Source organism: Cynocephalus volans, chromosome 14 (assembly GCF_027409185.1).
Source record: "Cynocephalus volans isolate mCynVol1 chromosome 14, mCynVol1.pri, whole genome shotgun sequence".
Taxonomy (NCBI): domain Eukaryota; kingdom Metazoa; phylum Chordata; class Mammalia; order Dermoptera; family Cynocephalidae; genus Cynocephalus; species Cynocephalus volans.
The window spans coordinates 41,192,308-41,211,599 of NC_084473.1; the positions used below are offsets into that span (position 1 = coordinate 41,192,308).

Here is a 19,292-nt window from a genome sequence, read left to right on the forward strand (position 1 = left end):
ACTGTCTATAGCCAGATGCATTATACTCCAGTTTTTATGAGACTTCTTTCTGGAGTTTGTTTAAAGAAGAAAAAGAACCTGCATAACATTAACTTTTTAAAGCTTCCAGGATATTTGTCTATAAATATATGTTTCCAAATTTAATTAAACTGAAACATGTCTTGCCAAATGAAACATTTTTGTTTTTTCTCAAGCAACATTCTAAATCCATCAAACTATTGGGTGGTAGAGTTATTTGTTTGCTTAGACCACAGTTTTGAAAGCCCAAAGTCTGGCTGGATTTGTGGGCTTAAAGAAGATGTGTGTTTTACTTCTTATTCAGAGTGGGAAAGGAAGCATTTACTGAGTAACTACTATTACCCTTTATTTACATTTTCTCATTTGGTAATCACAACCACCCATGGAGGTGTACAATAATCCCATGTTATTGACAAAGGAGCTAAGAGGAACTGAGGACATCCATCCAGTGCATCGTAGAAATGGAATTTAAGCCTTGGTCCATTAGACCTCAATGTCCAGGCCTTTTCTACTACAATGACTTGCCTACTATAAAACATATATGGCAGTAATTTGTCTTCTTCCCAATGTGTTCTATCAGAATAGTCCATTTAATGTAAGTCATTACAAGGGCTTACAGGACCCTGAAAGTCTTCATCCCACCTACCCCATTCCCTGCCCCTTCCCCAGTAATCTCTTCCCTCACTCTTTCAGCCCCAGACTCACAGGCCTCCTTGTGCTCCTCAGACACACCAGGTGCACCCCATCTCAGGGCCTGGCTACTTGCCCTTCCTTTGCCCAAGAAGTCATCTTCTCTCAGATGACTGCATAGCTCATCTCCCTTTTTCAGAGATTTAATGTCAGTGAGGCTCTCCTGACCACCTTATTTTAAATTACCCCTCCCCCTTACCTAAGCACCTATCCTTTGCTGCTTAATTTTTCTCCTTAATTCTTATTACCATGAGCAAGCATAACAGAATTTAAGGTGTTAGTTTTACTGGCCAGTGTCTTGGTTTCCAGCTGGTGAGCCTCTCCAGAGTGAACTCATTCTAAGTATTGCAGGAGAGGGGCTAGCCTCAAGGCAGAAGTTGGCAGAGCTAGGTTGGCAGGATTGCAGCTATGTGTCTGGGATTATAGGACAAGCTCCACAAAGCACACCACATTCTAGGTCTGGGACAATAGGGTTTATTTTTAATGTTACTCATGGGTGGGAATGAGGTTCTTTGTGTTTTTCTAGACTTGAGGATGTAGCTGGGACTGTCTGGTAAGATCTTCAATTCCTGAAGCTGGGCAGGACTGGGCAGGGAAGAACTCACAGTAAGGATCTTCATAAAGCCACCAAATGATGATAAACCTACAATACTCAATAAAAACTTTGGTAAAATGTCTTCCATAAAAATGTATATAAATAAAGGGCTGACCAGTTAGCTCAGTAGGTTAGCACAGTATTATTACACCAAGGTCATGGGTTTGGATCACTGTACTGGCCCATTCCTCCCTGCCACCCTCCCCCCAAAACAAAAGTACATAGAAACGATGTGTTCTTGATGAAGGTATATAGCGTAGTGTTGATTTAATTGTCATCTTCCTCATAAGGCTGTGAGCCCTTTGAGGAAGGATACTATACCTTATTCTTATCAGTTTCCCCAAGATCTAGCCCAATCTCTGACTATTCACACTCAAGAGCTAGATTCAAATTCTGATCCAATCACTTAATATAGTGCCTGACATACGAAAGGTACTCAACATATATGTATTAGTCCGTTTTGTGTTGCTATAATAAAAATACCTGAGACTGGGTAATTTATAAAGAACAGAGGTTTGTTTGGCTCACAATTCTGGGACAGCTGCATCTGGCGTGGGCCTCAGGCTGCTTCTACTCATGGTGGAAAGTGGAAGGCAGCTGGCGAGTACAAGCTGATCATATGGCAAGAGGAAGCAAGAGAGAGAGAGGAGGTGCCAGGGTCTTTTAAGCAACCAGCTCTCGTGGGAACTAACCAAGCAAGAACTCACTCACTATCCCTCTTCCCCCAGGGAGAGCATTAATCCATTCATGAGGGATCCACCCCGGTGACTCAAACAGCTTCCAGCACTGCCACATTGGGGATCAGATTTCCACATGAGTTTTGGGGGGACAATACATCCAAACTCTATCAATATAGTAATAGCTTTTAATGGTATTTTATTATTTTGTGTGATTACTTCTGTAGGAGGTGTCAGATATTTTGAATGAACAAATCTTTTACATTTGGGAAATCACTAGAATTCTTTAGGTTTTAATATTCTCACTTCTAAAATGCGGGTGTTAACTCAGAAAGCCACAGGGTTATTGGAAATCTATGAAATATGGAAATTATCAAATATACTTACTCGTGGAATTGGCACCGTGTTTTATCCATCTTTGAATCCTCAGTCCTAGGCATAGTACTTGATACATAGTAAATTAAACATTCCTTAAGTGTTGAATGGTGAGCACCAAAGCAAAAATGCCATGCTACTACTGTAACAGGTGCATCTTAAACAGCATTGACAGTCTAGGTGGACTATCACTTATATCTTGGGCAAACTGGATACCTATAGAACTTGAAGTAGAGTGTATAAGCTATACTTTAAGGTGTTAGAGTTCTGAGCTACATTTGTAATTTGTTGAAATATGATTTCAGGTAAAACATGGCTATTCCAAGAGAGTCTGGTGTACACTTATAGGGAAGACATTATATTATTTTCGTAGTCAAGAAGATAAGGTATGTATGTGTTTTTAATATGCTAATTAGAGGAGTTTTTTGTTTGTTATGGCTTAAAATTTTTTCTTTAACTCTTCTGTTGCTAGGCATAACCTTACAATTTTTGATAAGGTCAAAATGTGGTGTAAAATTTATTACTGAAGTAATCATTTATCACCCACAAGGGTCTTGATTCTTAATTATAAGCCTTAGCAACTTTTAATTAATGTATCTTCTAAGACCTAGAAGAGAAATGCCTTCTTCTACTCCACCCCCAACTATCAATTTCTCACCTTTCCCCACGTTCTGACAGACTAGATAAGGTTGAGTGAAGGGAACAGCAAGCTAGGAAAGAAGATATGGGGAGAAAAAAGAATCCAGAACTGTCCCAGGCCCTCAAATTCCTGGATACCACTTATCTATCTATCCATCTGCCTATTTATATCCTGGTTTTATATCCTTCATTTTTAAACTAATCTCCCCAGAAGGACTGGAGTTATCTTCACTTTCAGAGTAAAAAGACAGGATATCTATCAAAAGTGAAATGTATGCTCAGCCATCATATGGGTACTTCATGTCACCCTTGTGTTACTGAAACTATAAAAATTGAGCCAACATGGGCCAGGAGTACTTGCATAAAATAATGATGTCAGCTCCACAGAATAGCAGCCTGCGACTGATTGCTGTGTTAATGAGACTAAACTTCTGGTCCACTGACCATGTGGGTTAGTATTTCTCTGTTCCCTTCTCACAGACTACACTGTAAGGTCTGACCAGTTGTATTTAAAATGCATGCCATTCTCAGTATTGCTGATGGGATGGGGGTTAACACAGTGCAGCCATTGAAAGTGATACCTCCGAAGGAATGTGGGAAAATGCTCACACGTAAGTGTTACCTGAATAAGCACAATACAAAATTGTATGTTAAGTATAATTTTAACTAACTTATAGTTAAGTTAGGAAAACAGAAGCCACTCTACACATTCTGGGTATTAAAGTTTTCCTATAGAATTAGGGACATACGTAACTTCTAGAAAAGTTGAAGAACAGAGATCAAGGAAACTGTCCCTCGGGGTCAGAGAAATCAACATTTAAGATTTCAGCCCAAGCACTGAGGCAGATGGTCCTCAAGACTTCAGTGGAAAGCCTCTGTGAATCTCACACCAGCCCAGGCATCTGGCTGCAACTTCTCAGGGGAATGATAACTTCTCTTTCACCCTCTCCTGCCAAATCTCATGCAGATTCTGTCATAGGCAAACTCTAAGTCGGAACCATACAGGGAAGAAGATTCTGGCAAATATAGTTCCCAACTTCTCTCCTGCAATTACTGGGAAACCATAGGAGAGAGTGGCTGGGATACTGAGTTTATAATTCTCAGTCTGGCACATCTAAGTAAAAGTATGCATAGTGTATCAAAAAGAACTATACCAAAATGTTGAATGATTATCTGTGAGGATAGTATTATGGATGATTTTCTGCTTTTTAAAAAATACCTTTCTATACTTACCAATTTTCTATAATAAGCATGTATTGTTTTTATAAATAGAAAAATAATTTAATAAAAATAGATAGCATTGGTTACAGAAGAAACAAGCCCGAAGAATGCAGATAAATGAACAGAAGTCAATTATAATTATTAAAAAAGTATGATGCATATGAGTCAGTATAGGCCTACTTCATTTTGTGCTATAGATGTTTCCAAAGCAATTTGTTTCTAATCTGGATCAGTGTCTTTTTTTATTAAATCAAAACACTTAAAAGGACTAGGTCTGTTTGTTATTTATGGAGCTATGGTGAATCCTTTGCTAAAATAAATAGACATCTTTAATATTGAGGTAGATAAAACCTAGATTTTCATATGATTAGTGTACCTAAATACACAATTAGGATAGTATTCTCATATATTATCATATTAGAATTTGTTTTTTTATCCCATTTTTAAAAGCTTGCTTTTTATTTATCAGTATTACTCTTGTGTCCTATTATTTTGCTTTTGTTTCAATACCTTTCCCCCCCCCCCAAATTGTAGAAAAGTTAGTTTTGTATTTTTCCTTTAGAGGTAAATTTTTTCATTCAGTGCCCAGCATAGTACATAGTAACTATTCAGTAAATAATTATTAATTTAATGGGGAGAAAAAATCATGTTATCTTATGAAAGGCAATACATTTAATTAAACAAATTAATTTTTCACTATTAATCATCTTAGACAGATAATATTGTGTTTTATATAAGATATCCACGTAAGCACCTCACTGAGAAGCTGGCATTTTAATTAGGTTCTGAAGGAAATAAAAGAGCCACCATGTGGGTATTTGGGGCAAAAACATTCCAAGTAGAGGGAACAGCAAGTGCAAAGGCCCTAAGGTAGGAGCGTGCCTGGTGTGTTTGAGGACTAGTGAGGAGGTCAGTGTGACTGGACTGGAGTCCATTAGGAAGGGAATATAGGAGATAAGGTCAGAGATATAATGGGCCAAATCATATTGGGCCTTATAGGACATAGTAAGGACTTGGGATTTGTAGGGGAGGGTAAATTTTACTTCTCCCTTTTTAGGGCTTTTGGCAGGCCTGAAAATTAAATTGACATAAGACAGATTATAGGAGAAGAGCATTCAAATTTATTCAAGTTTTACTTGACTTGAGAGCCTTCATAAAGAAATGACCCAAGGATGTAGTTAGAGTTGAACACTTGTGTACTAAATTGGACAAAGAGTTGTAAATGTGAAGATGAGACAAGGCAAAGGGACTTGGGCTAGGGTAGTTAACTGGCTGGAGAAGTGAGGAGGAAGATGAGGGTTAGTTCAACAAGGGTTGTTTGTACAAATTTCCCTTGGCCTCAACTTCTTGTCCTTGATGATAAGAATGTTATTTTCCTTCCAGTAGAGGGAGGGCATGTTACATATGGGAGTTTTATCTCCTGTCTTTGGGAAGAAAAAGGAGAGGGTCAGAGTGCCCTTCTTACACCTGTTGTTTTTTAAAATGCCTTTAGCTCAATATAATCCTTATGCAAAATGGCAAAGCGGGGACATGATCTCACCTGTCTAATAGGAAGCGTCCTGCTTCTGTTTAAGAATAGACAGAAGGGAATAAGGAGGACACTAGTTAGGAGACTTTTAGAATAACACAGGTGAGAGGTGATTGTGGTTCAGTGGTGGCAACAGAGATGTGAGAAGTGACCATATTCTGGATACATTCTGAAAGTCTTGATGATAGGGTTTGTCGACCAAAACTTAGGAGAAATGAGAGAAAGAAAAGGATCAGTGATGATGCCAAGATTTTTGGCCTAAAAAGCTGGCAAGATAAAGTTGCCAACATCTGAGATGGGAAAGACTGGGCAGAGCAGGTTGTTGGGGAGGACTTACCAAGGTAAGTTTGAGATGCTATGAACATCTAAATAGAGTTGGTGAGTCTGGAGTTATAAATTTGAGAGTAACTAACATATGCTAGTATTAAAGCCATGAACTTGACTGAGATCACTCTAGGAGTGAGTATAGATGGAAAAAGAGTCCAAGCACTGAGCCTTGGAACTTGGCATGAAAAGGTATGGTGGTAAATGTCTTTGTACTTAGAATGAACTTCTTCAGAACCACAGTACAAACCTAGCCAAATATTTTAGAAGTTATAAATCTGAAGCAGACCGTGTATTTTCCTGGAATAAATGGACTTAATTAAAGCAAAAGTTTAAAAATAGATATGCTAAATATTCAGCACAGCAGATATATTTTTGTCTATAAAAGGGTAGATAAAATTTAATGTAAATTGGCTTTAGGAAGTTATTCTTACCCTTAAATTAAGATAGAAGAAATCATGGCATTGCTTTGAGATATATCACGTACATTGATAAATAGCCTGAGAACACTCTTCATTTATTAGGATTTGAGGTGATAGTTAATCTTTGCACCATCTGTCTAATCTTGTTATTTTTTCTCAAACAGTATTTTTTTATGAACGGTATTGAGACTATGCCTATGCTTGTCCTTTTGATCCAATAGCTGATCAATTCTGTAGGGAAAAAAGTCAAATGAATATTTTGACTGAAGTATTACTAATTACTTTATTAGGTAGTAGACCATTTTAGTCCAATTGAATAATCTGAACCACTGTACAGAAATAGCTTCTTGCTTTTTCCTCAAAAGTTAAATGTCTAGTACTCACGTTGTCCTTTTATATTAAAGTTAGGTTTTTTGGTTGTTATACTACTTTTGTAACAATGTGGATAAACAAATTGCCTCCAGGCATTCATTTTAAAAAAGGTATGCTTTATAAAGGTAAAAATGAAAAGGACTATGAAAAATTTTAGTAGGGGGCCGACCCTGTGGCGCACTCGGGAGAGTGCGGCGCTGGGAGTGCAGAGGCGCTCCCGCCGCGGGTTCGGATCCTATATAGGGATGGCCGGTGCGCTCACTGGCTGAGCGCGGTGCGGGCGACACCACACCAAGGGTTGCGATCCCCTTACCGGTCACAAAAAAAAAAAAAAAAAAGAGAGAGATAAAAATTTTAGTAGGAAAGATTTATAAAGTGCCTTCGTTACAATTACTGACATTTACTTCAGTTTCCTTTAGGTCAGATCAAACTCTGGGAGGCTAAAGTTGAGGAGGTTGACAGATCCTGTGATTCAGATGAAGATTATGAAGCCAGTGGACGTAGTCTGTTATCCACACATTACACCATCGTTACCCACCCCAAAGACCAAGGTCCAACTTACCTCTTAATCGGATCCAAGCAGGAAAAGGTACTTAAAGACTTATTGGTTGATTTAGAATGATTTAGACTACCTGGAAACAAGCCTTGTTTGAATGTGTCACTTTTCAACTCTATTGTTAAAAGTGGGCTCAAAGGCTGAAATTAGAGCATATGGTAGAGAACAAAGGGACTTATGTTAAAATGTAGATCTCTCAGACTGGATATTTTGTGGTGACTCTCAGGCCTCCATCTTATATTTTTTACTCATTTTCAGTACAATTTTGCTTTAGGTACCATTTTAAATGAAGGATTATACATTTTCTATGTATGTGTAGTCATTTATGATAAAGGAGGCATCACAAATTAAATGGGAAAGCAATGGATTATTCAGTACATAGTATGGGGTGTTGATTATATATTGAGGACATTTATGTAGGAAAACATTAGTTTAATTTTTCATCTCACACATATAGCAAAATAATTTCCAGATGAATTTAGAGTTGAGTTCAATGAAAATTTTTTTAAAAAGCCTTTATCTGATCTCTGAATAAAAAGTACTTCCTAAGAGGGTTCGGCCCGTGGCTCACTCGGGAGAGTGCGGTGCTGATAACACCAAGGCCCCGGGTTCGGATCCCATATAGGGATGGCCAGTTAGCTCACTGGCTGAGCGTGGTGCTGACAACACCAAGCCAAGGGTTAAGATCCCCTTACCGGTCATCTTTTTTAAAAAAAAAAAAAGTACTTCCTAAGAAAAGATAAAGACAGTGTTAGAAAACAGTGGAAATGGTTGATAGATCTGACTACAAAAAAAAAAACTTTTTTATATCAAATAAAATAAAAAATATAATTAAAAAGATAACTAAAAAAATATTTCATAGATGGCTACTAAAATAAATAACTTATAAATTATTACTGTTCGTATTGATCACTGTTTTTGAGCACGTGTAGCAGGTAAAATGCTAAGCATATCTCTTCTTTATTCTTACAATTACTCCCTGTGGGAGGTGATCTTATGCCCATTTATAGATGGAAAAACTGAAGCACTTTCCTGTGGTCACACATCTAGCAAGAGGCAGAGTTGGTATTCAGACTCATACAAGGGAACTTCGAAAAAGTTTGTAGAAAAATAGAATTAAAAGATAGTATGGATCTTTCCATGAACTTTTTGAGGTACCTTCATGTCTCTTACTCCAGACCTATGTTACCAAACACTTGCCCCTACTGCCTTTCATTAGATTTGAAAAGTACTGTTTCTGATAGAAAAATGTGAAGAGGACCCAATGAACAATGGTTAATGGTTAGTTAATGCTTAGACTCATCTGTAATCAAAGAAATGCAAATTTTTTAAACCATAAAGCTTTTGTTATCTCTCAAATTATGAAAGACTTAAAAAATTATGTTAGGCTGTGATGAGGGAAGCACTCTTATTCATCACTGGTGGGAGTAAAAATTGGTAGAAATGCTCTGAAAAGTCCTTTGAAAGTATGTTTCAAGAATTCCTAAAAATGTTTATGCCCTAGTAATGACATAATTCCATTTCAGGAAATACATACTAAGGAAATGATCATAAATGTAGCCAAAGATTTACATATAAATTTGTTGGACATAATATTCTTTTATCAGCACTGCACTCTCCCGAGTGAGCCACGGGCCGGCCCTTTATAATATTCTTTTAAAAATAATTTTATTTCTGATCTATTTTAAACAGAGAAAATATAACACTCTTTAACAGATGTTAGCTGTCACAGTATTTTTTTATCAGTGAGAAATTAGTAACCATTCTAAATGTTCAACAGTAGGATATTGATTGAATAAATACTATAGTAGACTATCCTGTAGCCATTAAAATTTGTTTATAAAGAATTTCTAGCAACAAGGAATGCTTATATAGTGTTAGTAAAATTCAGAAATTATCATCATTTATTTTTAGTATAGTATCAACTATGTAAAAATTTAATCTACATATATATTTTCATAGAAGAAAGAAAAGGCCAGTGATTATCTTTGGGGAGTGGAAAAAATTGGGTATTATTTTCTTCTCTATATTTTCTGGATTTTCTAAGTACTCTGTATATATTACTTTGGGAATCAGATTTTAAATTTGATAGAATTTATTGTTTTTCTTAAAAGAATATTAAGGTTTTATTAAGTCTTATTAAGTTAATCTATTATATTTCTTAAAAGAATACTAAATTAAGGTTGTGTTTATTCTAGTGTCTTAATATTGTATTACTCTCCTTAATTTTGTCAAGCTTTTCTAAGAAACATGTATAGAAAGTAATAAAAATGTGAATGATGGGAAATTGTAAGATGAGCAAATTCAAGAGAGGCTACCTTGGAAATGTTTAACTACATGGCTTTTAGTTATTATTTAAAAATTAAGTAAAGAAGTTTCTTTTCAGTCTCAAAGCTTTCTACTCCTTATGCAAGTTGTTCTTTTCCTTAAGTAATCAAAACTGTATCTTAACATTTCTATTAATATGTTCTGATTTTAAGGATACCTGGCTTTATCATCTGACTGTTGCAGCTGGAAGTAACAATGTAAAGGTTGGATCTGAATTTGAACAACTCGTTTGCAAATTGCTAAATATAGAAGGGGAACCTTGTAAGTTCATAAACATATAAAGCTTTATGGTTTATGAAATGGACCCCAGCCCCCTTAGCCTAATGGAATTTTCACTTGATGGGTTCCTGTTTCTCTGCAATGTATGCACCCATCTTTTCATTGGCTTTGCTTGTAATTCTCGTTATGATTCTTAGGCACCAGGGACACCATCATGTCCCAGTGTGCTGTGTCACACCCCCCTGTCTTTGCTCACATTGCTCCCTCTGCTTGAAATGCCCCCCTTTGTTGGCAGTCCAACGTGATGAAACCCTGCCTAACCTTAGGAGATTCTCCCAGCCAGCCCAATTCAGCTCAGCATCTAGGTGCTTAATCAATGTTAAAATTATGTCCCAATGTGTTTTACCGTTCAGCTTTTATAGCATTTGTAGCTTTGCGTTGAAATTAATTTTTTATAGCTAGGTGTTCCCCACTGAGAGTCTAGATTCTACCATGCTTTACATACTGAGACCTCATTTCATTTGCAATGTCCATCACAGGAATTTAATAAATGTCGATTTTAGGAATGACGTCAAGTTCATCTTTATATTTTTATCTCCTCCTGCTTTGGGTTCTTCTCCCTAGATCTTTCCCCAGCTCCTTCTACCTACCTAGGTCACCTGTCTTTAGTACATTTAAGCAGTATGATAGTGCCCTGGTAGACTTGTTATAGCCTAATAAATTAGGACACAACTCTTCTAGATTTACTCTATCCAAAACAGAAACATGAGAATCCCAATGGCCTGGCAACTGAAATAACATGTTGCCAAAGGTTTTTCCTGACCAAAAGTTATGAGCCAGGCCTCAATGAGCTGATTTCTAAAGGGTTAATTTAATGGGAGGCCAAAATAAGTGAATTGTTCAGTTTTCTGTTCATATCTTATTCTGTGTTTAGCCTCTCAGATATGGAGACACCCCACTTTGTGTCACAGCAAAGAAGGAATCACTTCCCCTCTGACAACATTGCCTTCTGAAGCTCTACAGACGGAAGCTATTAAATTATTTAAGGTAAAATAGTTATGTGTTGTTAAATACTTTAACTGGAAAAAATAATAATAATTTGGGTTATAAAGTTCCACTCTGTTCACAAAAATACAAAATGTGTTTACTATTATTATTATTAAGAAAACCTATTGAAAAAAATTAGGTGAATTTAATGTGCTGAGTGAGGATTTGGGATTTATTAAAATAAACTATGAATGGTTGGGGCAATATGGAACACTTGATATGAGAAGAATCATTTCCTCTTAAACCGTTCAAATGGAAAGATTTTTCACACCACACCAACCTGTGTGTTGGGAGGGGTCAGAATTCCCCTTCCTCTCCAGTGCTACTCTCAAATTCTTATTCTTTCACTTCTATTAGAAATTCCTAATCACTTGAAACTTGCTGTTCAGCTGTATCACTCTTTATTCCCCCATCTCTGTCATCAGTCACCTTCTAGTAACTTCTCAAATTTCATTAAGGATTTTGGCTCCCAACTCACATTCTTTCTCTCTACCTCCAATTTTGCAAATGACTTATCATCACTTCATTCATCAGTGCCACAGTATTAAGATTCCTGACCTTGTTAATTCCAGTAAGCTTCACCCCTTGTCTTCTTCATCTTCCCATTCTCCACTTCCTGACTCCTGACTTCATCATTCCTTACAGGTATGCTACCTCTGAAGGCTTAAATTCTAGTATCTTTACTTTCACCATAATCCTAGCCTACGCTGCTCTGATTTTCTTACTCTTTTAGTTTTTGTCATCTCTAAGACCTTTGTTTTGAGATTATGATAATTGCTGCTTGGCCTTTCTTCTTTATCCAGTCTGGATTATTCTCATTAGTAGTGGTAGCTCCTTAAGACCCATACTTTCGTGCACTCTTCAGCCAGACCCCAACCTATATCAATACTGTCTTGTCTGCTCCCACAGTAATCAGACGTGCACTGCTGGAGAACATCAAACAGCCTTGTATACCAGACCCAATATAGATCCATGGTCTTCATCGCTCATGGCCATCTGTCTGTCCTTTTGCTTGTCTTTGGTCACTCCCCCCTCAAACTCCCTACTCAATAATACAATAGAGAAACTTACCTTCTGCTTCATTGAGAAAATTGGAGGACATCCACCAGGGTCATCTCAAATCCCTCCCCGCAACAGACATTATTTTCTCTGTTTTCTCCTCCAGTCCTCCAGTCTCAGAATATGGTATGCCGTCTGAGGTTCTCCACCTCCACACCAGAGTCTTGGTACTTCATTTGCCCTTAGATTCTTAGAGCCTCAATCTCTGTCTTTTGATTTTTTTTTCTATGTTCCTCCCATCTCCAAAAACATTTTGTTTGTTAGATAATTTATAGAATCTTTGTTAATTTGGGGGGATTATGATAGCTATGTAAAAAAAATCTTTATCAGTTGGAGACTCATACTAATGTATTTACTGGTAAAGTAACATGATAGACATTAAAATACTCCAGGAAAAAAGTGGAGATGGGGAGGTGGTAGATCAAACAAGTTTGGGAAAATATTGATAATTATTGATACTGAGTGTTGGGTACATGAGTGATCATTGTACTATTCTCTACTTTTGTACATTTTTAAAATTTACACGATGGAATGCTTTTAAAAATTCACCTGTAAAATACACAAGTACCCAAAACAAGAAAGACATCATAAATATATTTGAAAATCTGGATGAAGTGATCAATTTTATAAAAAATATAAAGGACCATAATTGATTCTAGAGGAAAATGAAAATCTAAACAGGGAAATTTACCAAATTTTATGTGTGGATAATTTCAATACTGTTTAAATTGTCCCAAAGCATAAAAAAAGAAGGAAATTTTCCAAAATCTGTTTTTTTCTTTTAATTTTTATTTTGGAAAATTTCAAAATTTCAGTATTATAATGAGGCCCAATGTACCCATCATCCAGATCCACAGTCCTCAACGTGTGGACAGTTTTGCTTTATTCTCTCATCCCGGCTCTGCTCCCTGACATTGGTTTATTTTGAAGCAATCATCAATCATTATATCACCATATTCTCTTTGTAAAATGAGTATTACTTTGATTCCAACCCCCAAAGATTGTACAAAACAGAGAGTTTTGCATGCAAAAACAATAAAATATTAGCAATCAGAATCCAACATCATATTAAAAGGATATTAAATCATGACTAAGAGAGATTTATTCCAGGAAATCAAGGATGGCTAAATATTAGTATATTTATTAATATTATTTATTATTAGGTAGATAAGCATCTCCATAGTTGCTAAAAAGGCATTTGACAAATTCAACAATCATAAAATAGCAATAGATAGATACTTCCTTAATATGATAAAATATTTGTCTTAGCCAAAAGCAAGTATCATGCTTTATGGAAAAAAAGTTAAAAATACTTCCACTAAAGTGAGGAGCAAGACAAGAATATTCCCCATTATTATTTTTTAAACTTTTTAATTAAAGTATAAATTATATAAATTTTTTCATATTATTATTTAACATTCTATTAGGGGACTAACCTATGCAATTAGGCAATAATAAGAAATTAGAGGCATATAAATTGGAAATGAAAATATTTACAGATGGTATAACTGTATACCCAAAAAACCCAGAAGAACAAACTAAAAAAACTACTACAAACAAAAAAAAATTCAATAAGATATTTCGGTACAATGTGAATAAGCAGAAATCAAAACCTTTTATATGTATACTCAACAACCAGTTTAAAGACAAAAGGAAGAACTGCTACTTTTGGCCATGATGGAACAACAAGGACTGGATTTACCCTTGCAATGGTTTTTAGACATTGAACAACGGGCAGTGCGTGACACTGATTTTCAGAAAAACAAATTAAGGAAGCCCTGTGATTGCAGCAGCTTACTGTCTGGAGAGAGTTTCAAGACTTCAGTGCAGGGAAGGAGCACTCAGATAGAACCCGTCAGTCTTTCTGAGTTGCGGAGACAGAGTTCAGAATTTGAAAAGGCCAAGGTGGTTAGAATGCATAGAGTTGAGAGGGGAGAGCTAAAGAAAGAGAGAGAGCTCCAGAAGTATGCAAGATGTTCCCCTTAAATTTTAATCTGAGAATTGATAAGTATATGTGGGTGAGGAAACTACCAGAGGCTGGGGAAAGAACTACCAGAAAAGAATAGGCAAAAACATTTCTGGAGCTCACAGAGCACTGGAAATAGTTCATCTTCCCACCATCTAGAATGGAAAGATCTCCTAACACATTGGACATCAAGTAGAGTACTCAGAAGGTTGTAACCTCAGTAATGGGCCCAAATAGTCCCAGACTAAAGGCTGCTCTGGTCTACCCTAAGAAAACTTAAAAGAGGCTTGAAAGAATCAAACTGTTTTGAAGTAGTTTAATTGAATCTCAGAACAAAGTCCAAAAATATTTAAAGAATACAAAAAAATCCAGTGCCCAACAATATAAAATTCACAATGTCTGCATCCAGTCAAAAATCACCAGGCATACAGAGAATCAGGTTAAATATGATATATAATGATGAAAAAAAAGCAGTCATAGAAACAAATCTAGAAATATATAGATGATGGTAGACAAGGATGTTTCTTTGTATTAGTTATTTATTACTACATGAAAAATTTCCCTAACACTTAGTGGCTTAAAGCAACAAACATTTAGCATTTCACACCATTTCACAGAGTCAGGAATCTGGAATCAGTTTAGCTGGGTGATTCTAACTCAAAGTTTCATGAAGTTTCTGTCAGGCTGTCAATTGGAGCAGCAGTCATGTGAGGACCTGACTGAGGCTGGAGGATTCCAAACTCTCTCTCACTTGGCTGTTTGAAAGAAACCTCAGTTCCTCACTGCATGGGCCTCTCCATATGACTGCTCAAGACAAAACAGCTGCCTTCCTCCAGAGCAAATGGTCTGAAAGGGAAAGAGAGAGTGACCAAGATGGAAGCCACATTGTTTTTTATAAACATCTCAGAAATGGCATGCCACATTCAGCTGGTCACACAGACCAACCCTGGTACAGTATGGGAGGGGATTGCCTACAGCTCTGAATATCAGGAGGTGGAGATCTTTGGGGGCCACTTTGGAGATGGCTGCCACACTTCATAAGTTCAAGAAGGCAGAAGAAAACAAAGCATTTTAGGGAGAGTAATGGAAGATCTTAAAAAGACCTAAATTGAACTTTTAGAGATGAAAAATGCAATGGCTAAAATGAAAAATATACTAGATCAGATTAACATGTATTTTGAAGCTCTGTTATTAAGTACATAAATGCTTATGATTGTTATATCCTCTAGATGAACTGACAACTTTATTGTTATAAAATGACCCTCTATCTCTTGCAGAATTCCTTGGTCTGAAATCTACTTTGTCTGCTATTATTGTAACCACTCTGGATTTCTTTTGATACGTGTTATCATAATATATCTTTTTCCATCATTTTAAACAAAAACTATTGCTAAAAAGAGAATCAATATAATTCATGCAGATTAAATCTAGTCATTTCTCACCTCAAGGATATAATTTTTTTTCTGTTTAATTCAGACCTGCCAGCTTTTTATAAATGCAGCAGTTGACTCCCCTGCAATTGATTACCACATATCGCTAGCCCAGAGTGCTTTGCAAATCTGTCTGACACATCCTGAGCTACAGAATGAAATTTGCTGTCAGCTTATTAAACAGACAAGACGAAGACAGCCACAGAATCAACCAGGACCACTGCAGGTATATATTGATGCATATACGTGTGATTTAAAGTGATGTTGTTTTCCTGATTGTAAGAATGCTACACATTCAGTATAAACAGTTGGAAAATATTAAAAGTGTGAAAGGAAAAATAGCTATTAATATTTTGATTTATATCCTTTGGTTTATATGTTTGTATATAAATGTATATGTGTGTGTAGATATATGCACACTCAGTTTTTCATATTGCTAGAGTTACAGTGTGTATACTACTTTTTTAAGCAATAGAACAGAATCATTTCCCCTATATTCTTAAACATTCTTCAAAACATTAATGGTTGTATTAATATCAATTACTATACATTTAGATTTTTCCAGTTATTGCTTCTATAATAAATATAATAAATACCACTGCAGTACAGTCTTTGAACCTAAATCTTGTGTATAGGTCCAATGAATTCTTTTGACTCCATTTCTAGAATTTTCCTATATCTTCAACAATATTCAGTACAATTACATTTTTTTTCAGGTAAAAAGTGGTATTTCACTATTGATTTAGGACGCATTTCCTTAATTATTAATGCAAGTGAACATATTTTTCAGGTATTTTTTAGTCATTTGTATTTGCTCTTTAATGAATGCCTGTTTTTATCTTTGTGTATTAACTCCCTGTTAACCACAGGATAAAACAGAAATATCTTACTGTCTCATGTGGGACTCTCAGGGTTGGGTCCAGGTTTTGTGGAACTTGAAGTTTACACAATTAGGGGAATGCTCTTTAAGAAAAAAAGTACAAAATATATTACTTTTGCACATTTTAAAAAACGTGGCCATGTAAACACAGTTGCTAGAGCTCTTTCCAGGGCCTTGGAAGGGGCCTGTGCACAAGAGAGGTTACGAAGCCTAAGCTTAATTTGCATCAAGAGCCTTTGTACTCTGGCTCTACTGGCCTCCTCCTCCACCACTTCCTGCCTCCAGCACACTGGATGAATAAACTCAGACATGTCCTGCCTTTGAAATATTTTCTACCTTGCACCTGTTGCCTGGATATCCCTTCTTCCTTCCCACCTGTAGACTTTACAGTCCAGCCCAAGCAACATTTTCCCTGTGAATCTTTCCCTGACTCCCGTAGCAGTTAGTCATTCTCTCCATTGGTTATACCTTAAAAAAAAATGAATACACAGTATTCCCATGTTGTATTACAAGTTACTGTTTAAATATATAACTGTCTCCTACTGGATTGTAGGCTCCACAAGGGCAGGGACAGTGACCTATTCTCCCTTTCTTTTTAAAACATTTAAAAAATCACTGAAGTTATACATAGTTAATGAAAAATTTTTTTGAAAGAATACATAACAAAGGAAAAGTAAAAATCTCATATAATCCAGTTACCTAAAGATAACCTCTGTTAATATTTTTATACTTGTCCCTTATTTGTGTGCATGTGTGTATATATGTATGTGTGAGTAAATGGGTTTTGGCTGGGGGCATATGATTTTTTTACTACTTTGCAATCTGCCTTTTTATTGGTGGCTGGCCGGTACCAGGCATCTGAATCCTTGACCTTGGTGATATAACACCGCACTCTAACCAACTGAACTAACCGGTCAGCCCTCAATGTGAAGTTTTTATTTTTAATGTGTTACAAATGCTCTAAACAGATCATGTATATGTGGAGGAAGTAAAACATCTTGGGGTTAAGAGAGACTGTCAACAGCCCGTTGCTCTCCCCACCTCTGTCAGTCACACTCATTCTGACGTGGATCTCTGACCGGTGTGGTGTCTAACCTACGGTGCTTCTCTTTGCCCAGGGCTGGCAGCTCTTGGCACTTTGTGTTGGCCTCTTCCTTCCCCATCATCCTTTCCTGTGGCTTCTCAAGCTCCACCTAAAGAGGAATGCAGATTCCAGGTGTGCAGAAAACTAACCAGCTGAACTGTTTATGGTGCTTCTGAAAGTCTACAATAAATCTTAAGTATTTAATAACCTGCCAGGTACATTTTCAGAAGAATGTGTAAAACAGGTATTAGTACTGGAAGGCTTTGCTTATCATTTATGTGGGATTTGGAAAATATCTCTTTTGTTATGTTAAAGCTCTTGTGGAAGATTGCAGTAAAAGCTTGAAACATTGACAAAGAGTATTTGTGAGTGAAAAATCTATGTGCATTTCAAGTATTGTTAGTGGGTGTTCATTCAATAAAAGCAACTATTCTGTTTCCTTAGTTTTCCTTTTTACTGTTTTTCTCCACATTGAATTCTTTTGTGTGGAAATCTTCCTGAGTGGTTTTCCCCCGTTTTATAATTATATGTATTTGAATTACTTTGGAATTTTTACTCCCTTGAAGAAGACTTTACTCCCTTGAAAATCTAACTTCCAGAATGGCTTTCTTACAATGAGACCCATGGCACTCAGCCAAGGCTCGTCCAGGATCATTTTGTTCACCAAGAGTTTCATGTTAGGTTGCTTAAATAGATTCTGGGACTAAAACAAACAAACAAACACAATAAAACAAAAAAACTACTTGGAAGCAATAGGAAAATATCCTGCAGGTCATAATACATCTGGGGGACTCTGTGATGAAAGTCACATGATTTCATATGCAGTCACTGAGGAGCCCCCAGACAAAGGGTGACATTTTAGGGTCTGCCTAGAAGGCACTTGAATACAAACATACTTAGAGGTGTTATCAATCTGCTTTTATAAACATAATAAAAATTATATATAAAAAATGAGGGCAAATAAGACCTCTATCTAACTTTTACATTTATTTACTCCAGCAATTTTGTTTAATGCTTAACATTTTTTTTAACAAGTGCATGTTTTATAGGGTAAAGAAGGAAAATATATTTTTATTTTTGTTTGAAGACATTTTCTTACCTTGTTCAGCAGTGAAGCATTAGCTTTAGAAGACAACTCTGCCGCATCATGTTTTTTTTTAAAGTTGTCCTATACTATTCTTTATACAATTAGTTTCTTTAAATTCATTAATATAATCACTATATATTAACTATATAGTGGCTGGTAATTTTAAATTCAGTTTGTGACTATAATAATACAATAAAAATGAAGAGTGCTTTGGGGGGACATTTGAGTGACTCAGTTACAAAAGTAAAGATGGAATTTGAGAGAAGTTACAGCAGTGTAATATTATCTTTTTAATATTAAAAAAATTACTGTCGAAATTAGCACAGTACTTTGTGATAATATACAAGGGAAGCCTTCTTAATGGTTGCATTTATTGGGTTGTCTTAATTAAATTTACTCTTAGATTTTATCTTAAGTTTTGTATTATAGGACAGAATTTGGAAAGTATGCCATTTACTGCCAGCGATGTGTAGAAAGAACGCAACAAAATGGAGATCGAGAAGCAAGACCCTCAAGAATGGAAATTCTTTCAACCCTTCTTCGAAACCCTTACCATCATTCTTTGCCTTTCAGTATACCAGTGCACTTCATGAATGGGATATATCAGGTAGGTTAGCCTTTTTACCCTAATGAAAACATGCTTAGTCAAGAATCCTATGTATAACCTCTGTGGAACAGGAAAGGGAGACTATCTACCTAGCTTTGTCAGCAGTTGGCAATGATAAACATGCAGATATGTTAGATATTCAATCAAAACAACTGAGTTTTGGAACAG

General features: G+C 36.2%; 1 protein-coding gene across 1 annotated transcript in view; it reads left to right on the forward strand.

The window, feature by feature from the left end:
* The window catches only part of PLEKHH2 (pleckstrin homology, MyTH4 and FERM domain containing H2), a 104,100-nt gene that overhangs the window by 66,067 nt on the left and 18,741 nt on the right, over positions 1-19,292 (forward strand). The window contains exons 15-21 of the mRNA XM_063078897.1: positions 2,661-2,741; positions 7,271-7,450; positions 9,898-10,006; positions 10,899-11,011; positions 15,513-15,692; positions 17,465-17,562; positions 18,947-19,124. Of these exons, the coding sequence (XP_062934967.1) occupies positions 2,661-2,741; positions 7,271-7,450; positions 9,898-10,006; positions 10,899-11,011; positions 15,513-15,692; positions 17,465-17,562; positions 18,947-19,124 (939 nt within the window). The remainder of the gene's footprint in view (positions 1-2,660; positions 2,742-7,270; positions 7,451-9,897; positions 10,007-10,898; positions 11,012-15,512; positions 15,693-17,464; positions 17,563-18,946; positions 19,125-19,292) is intronic.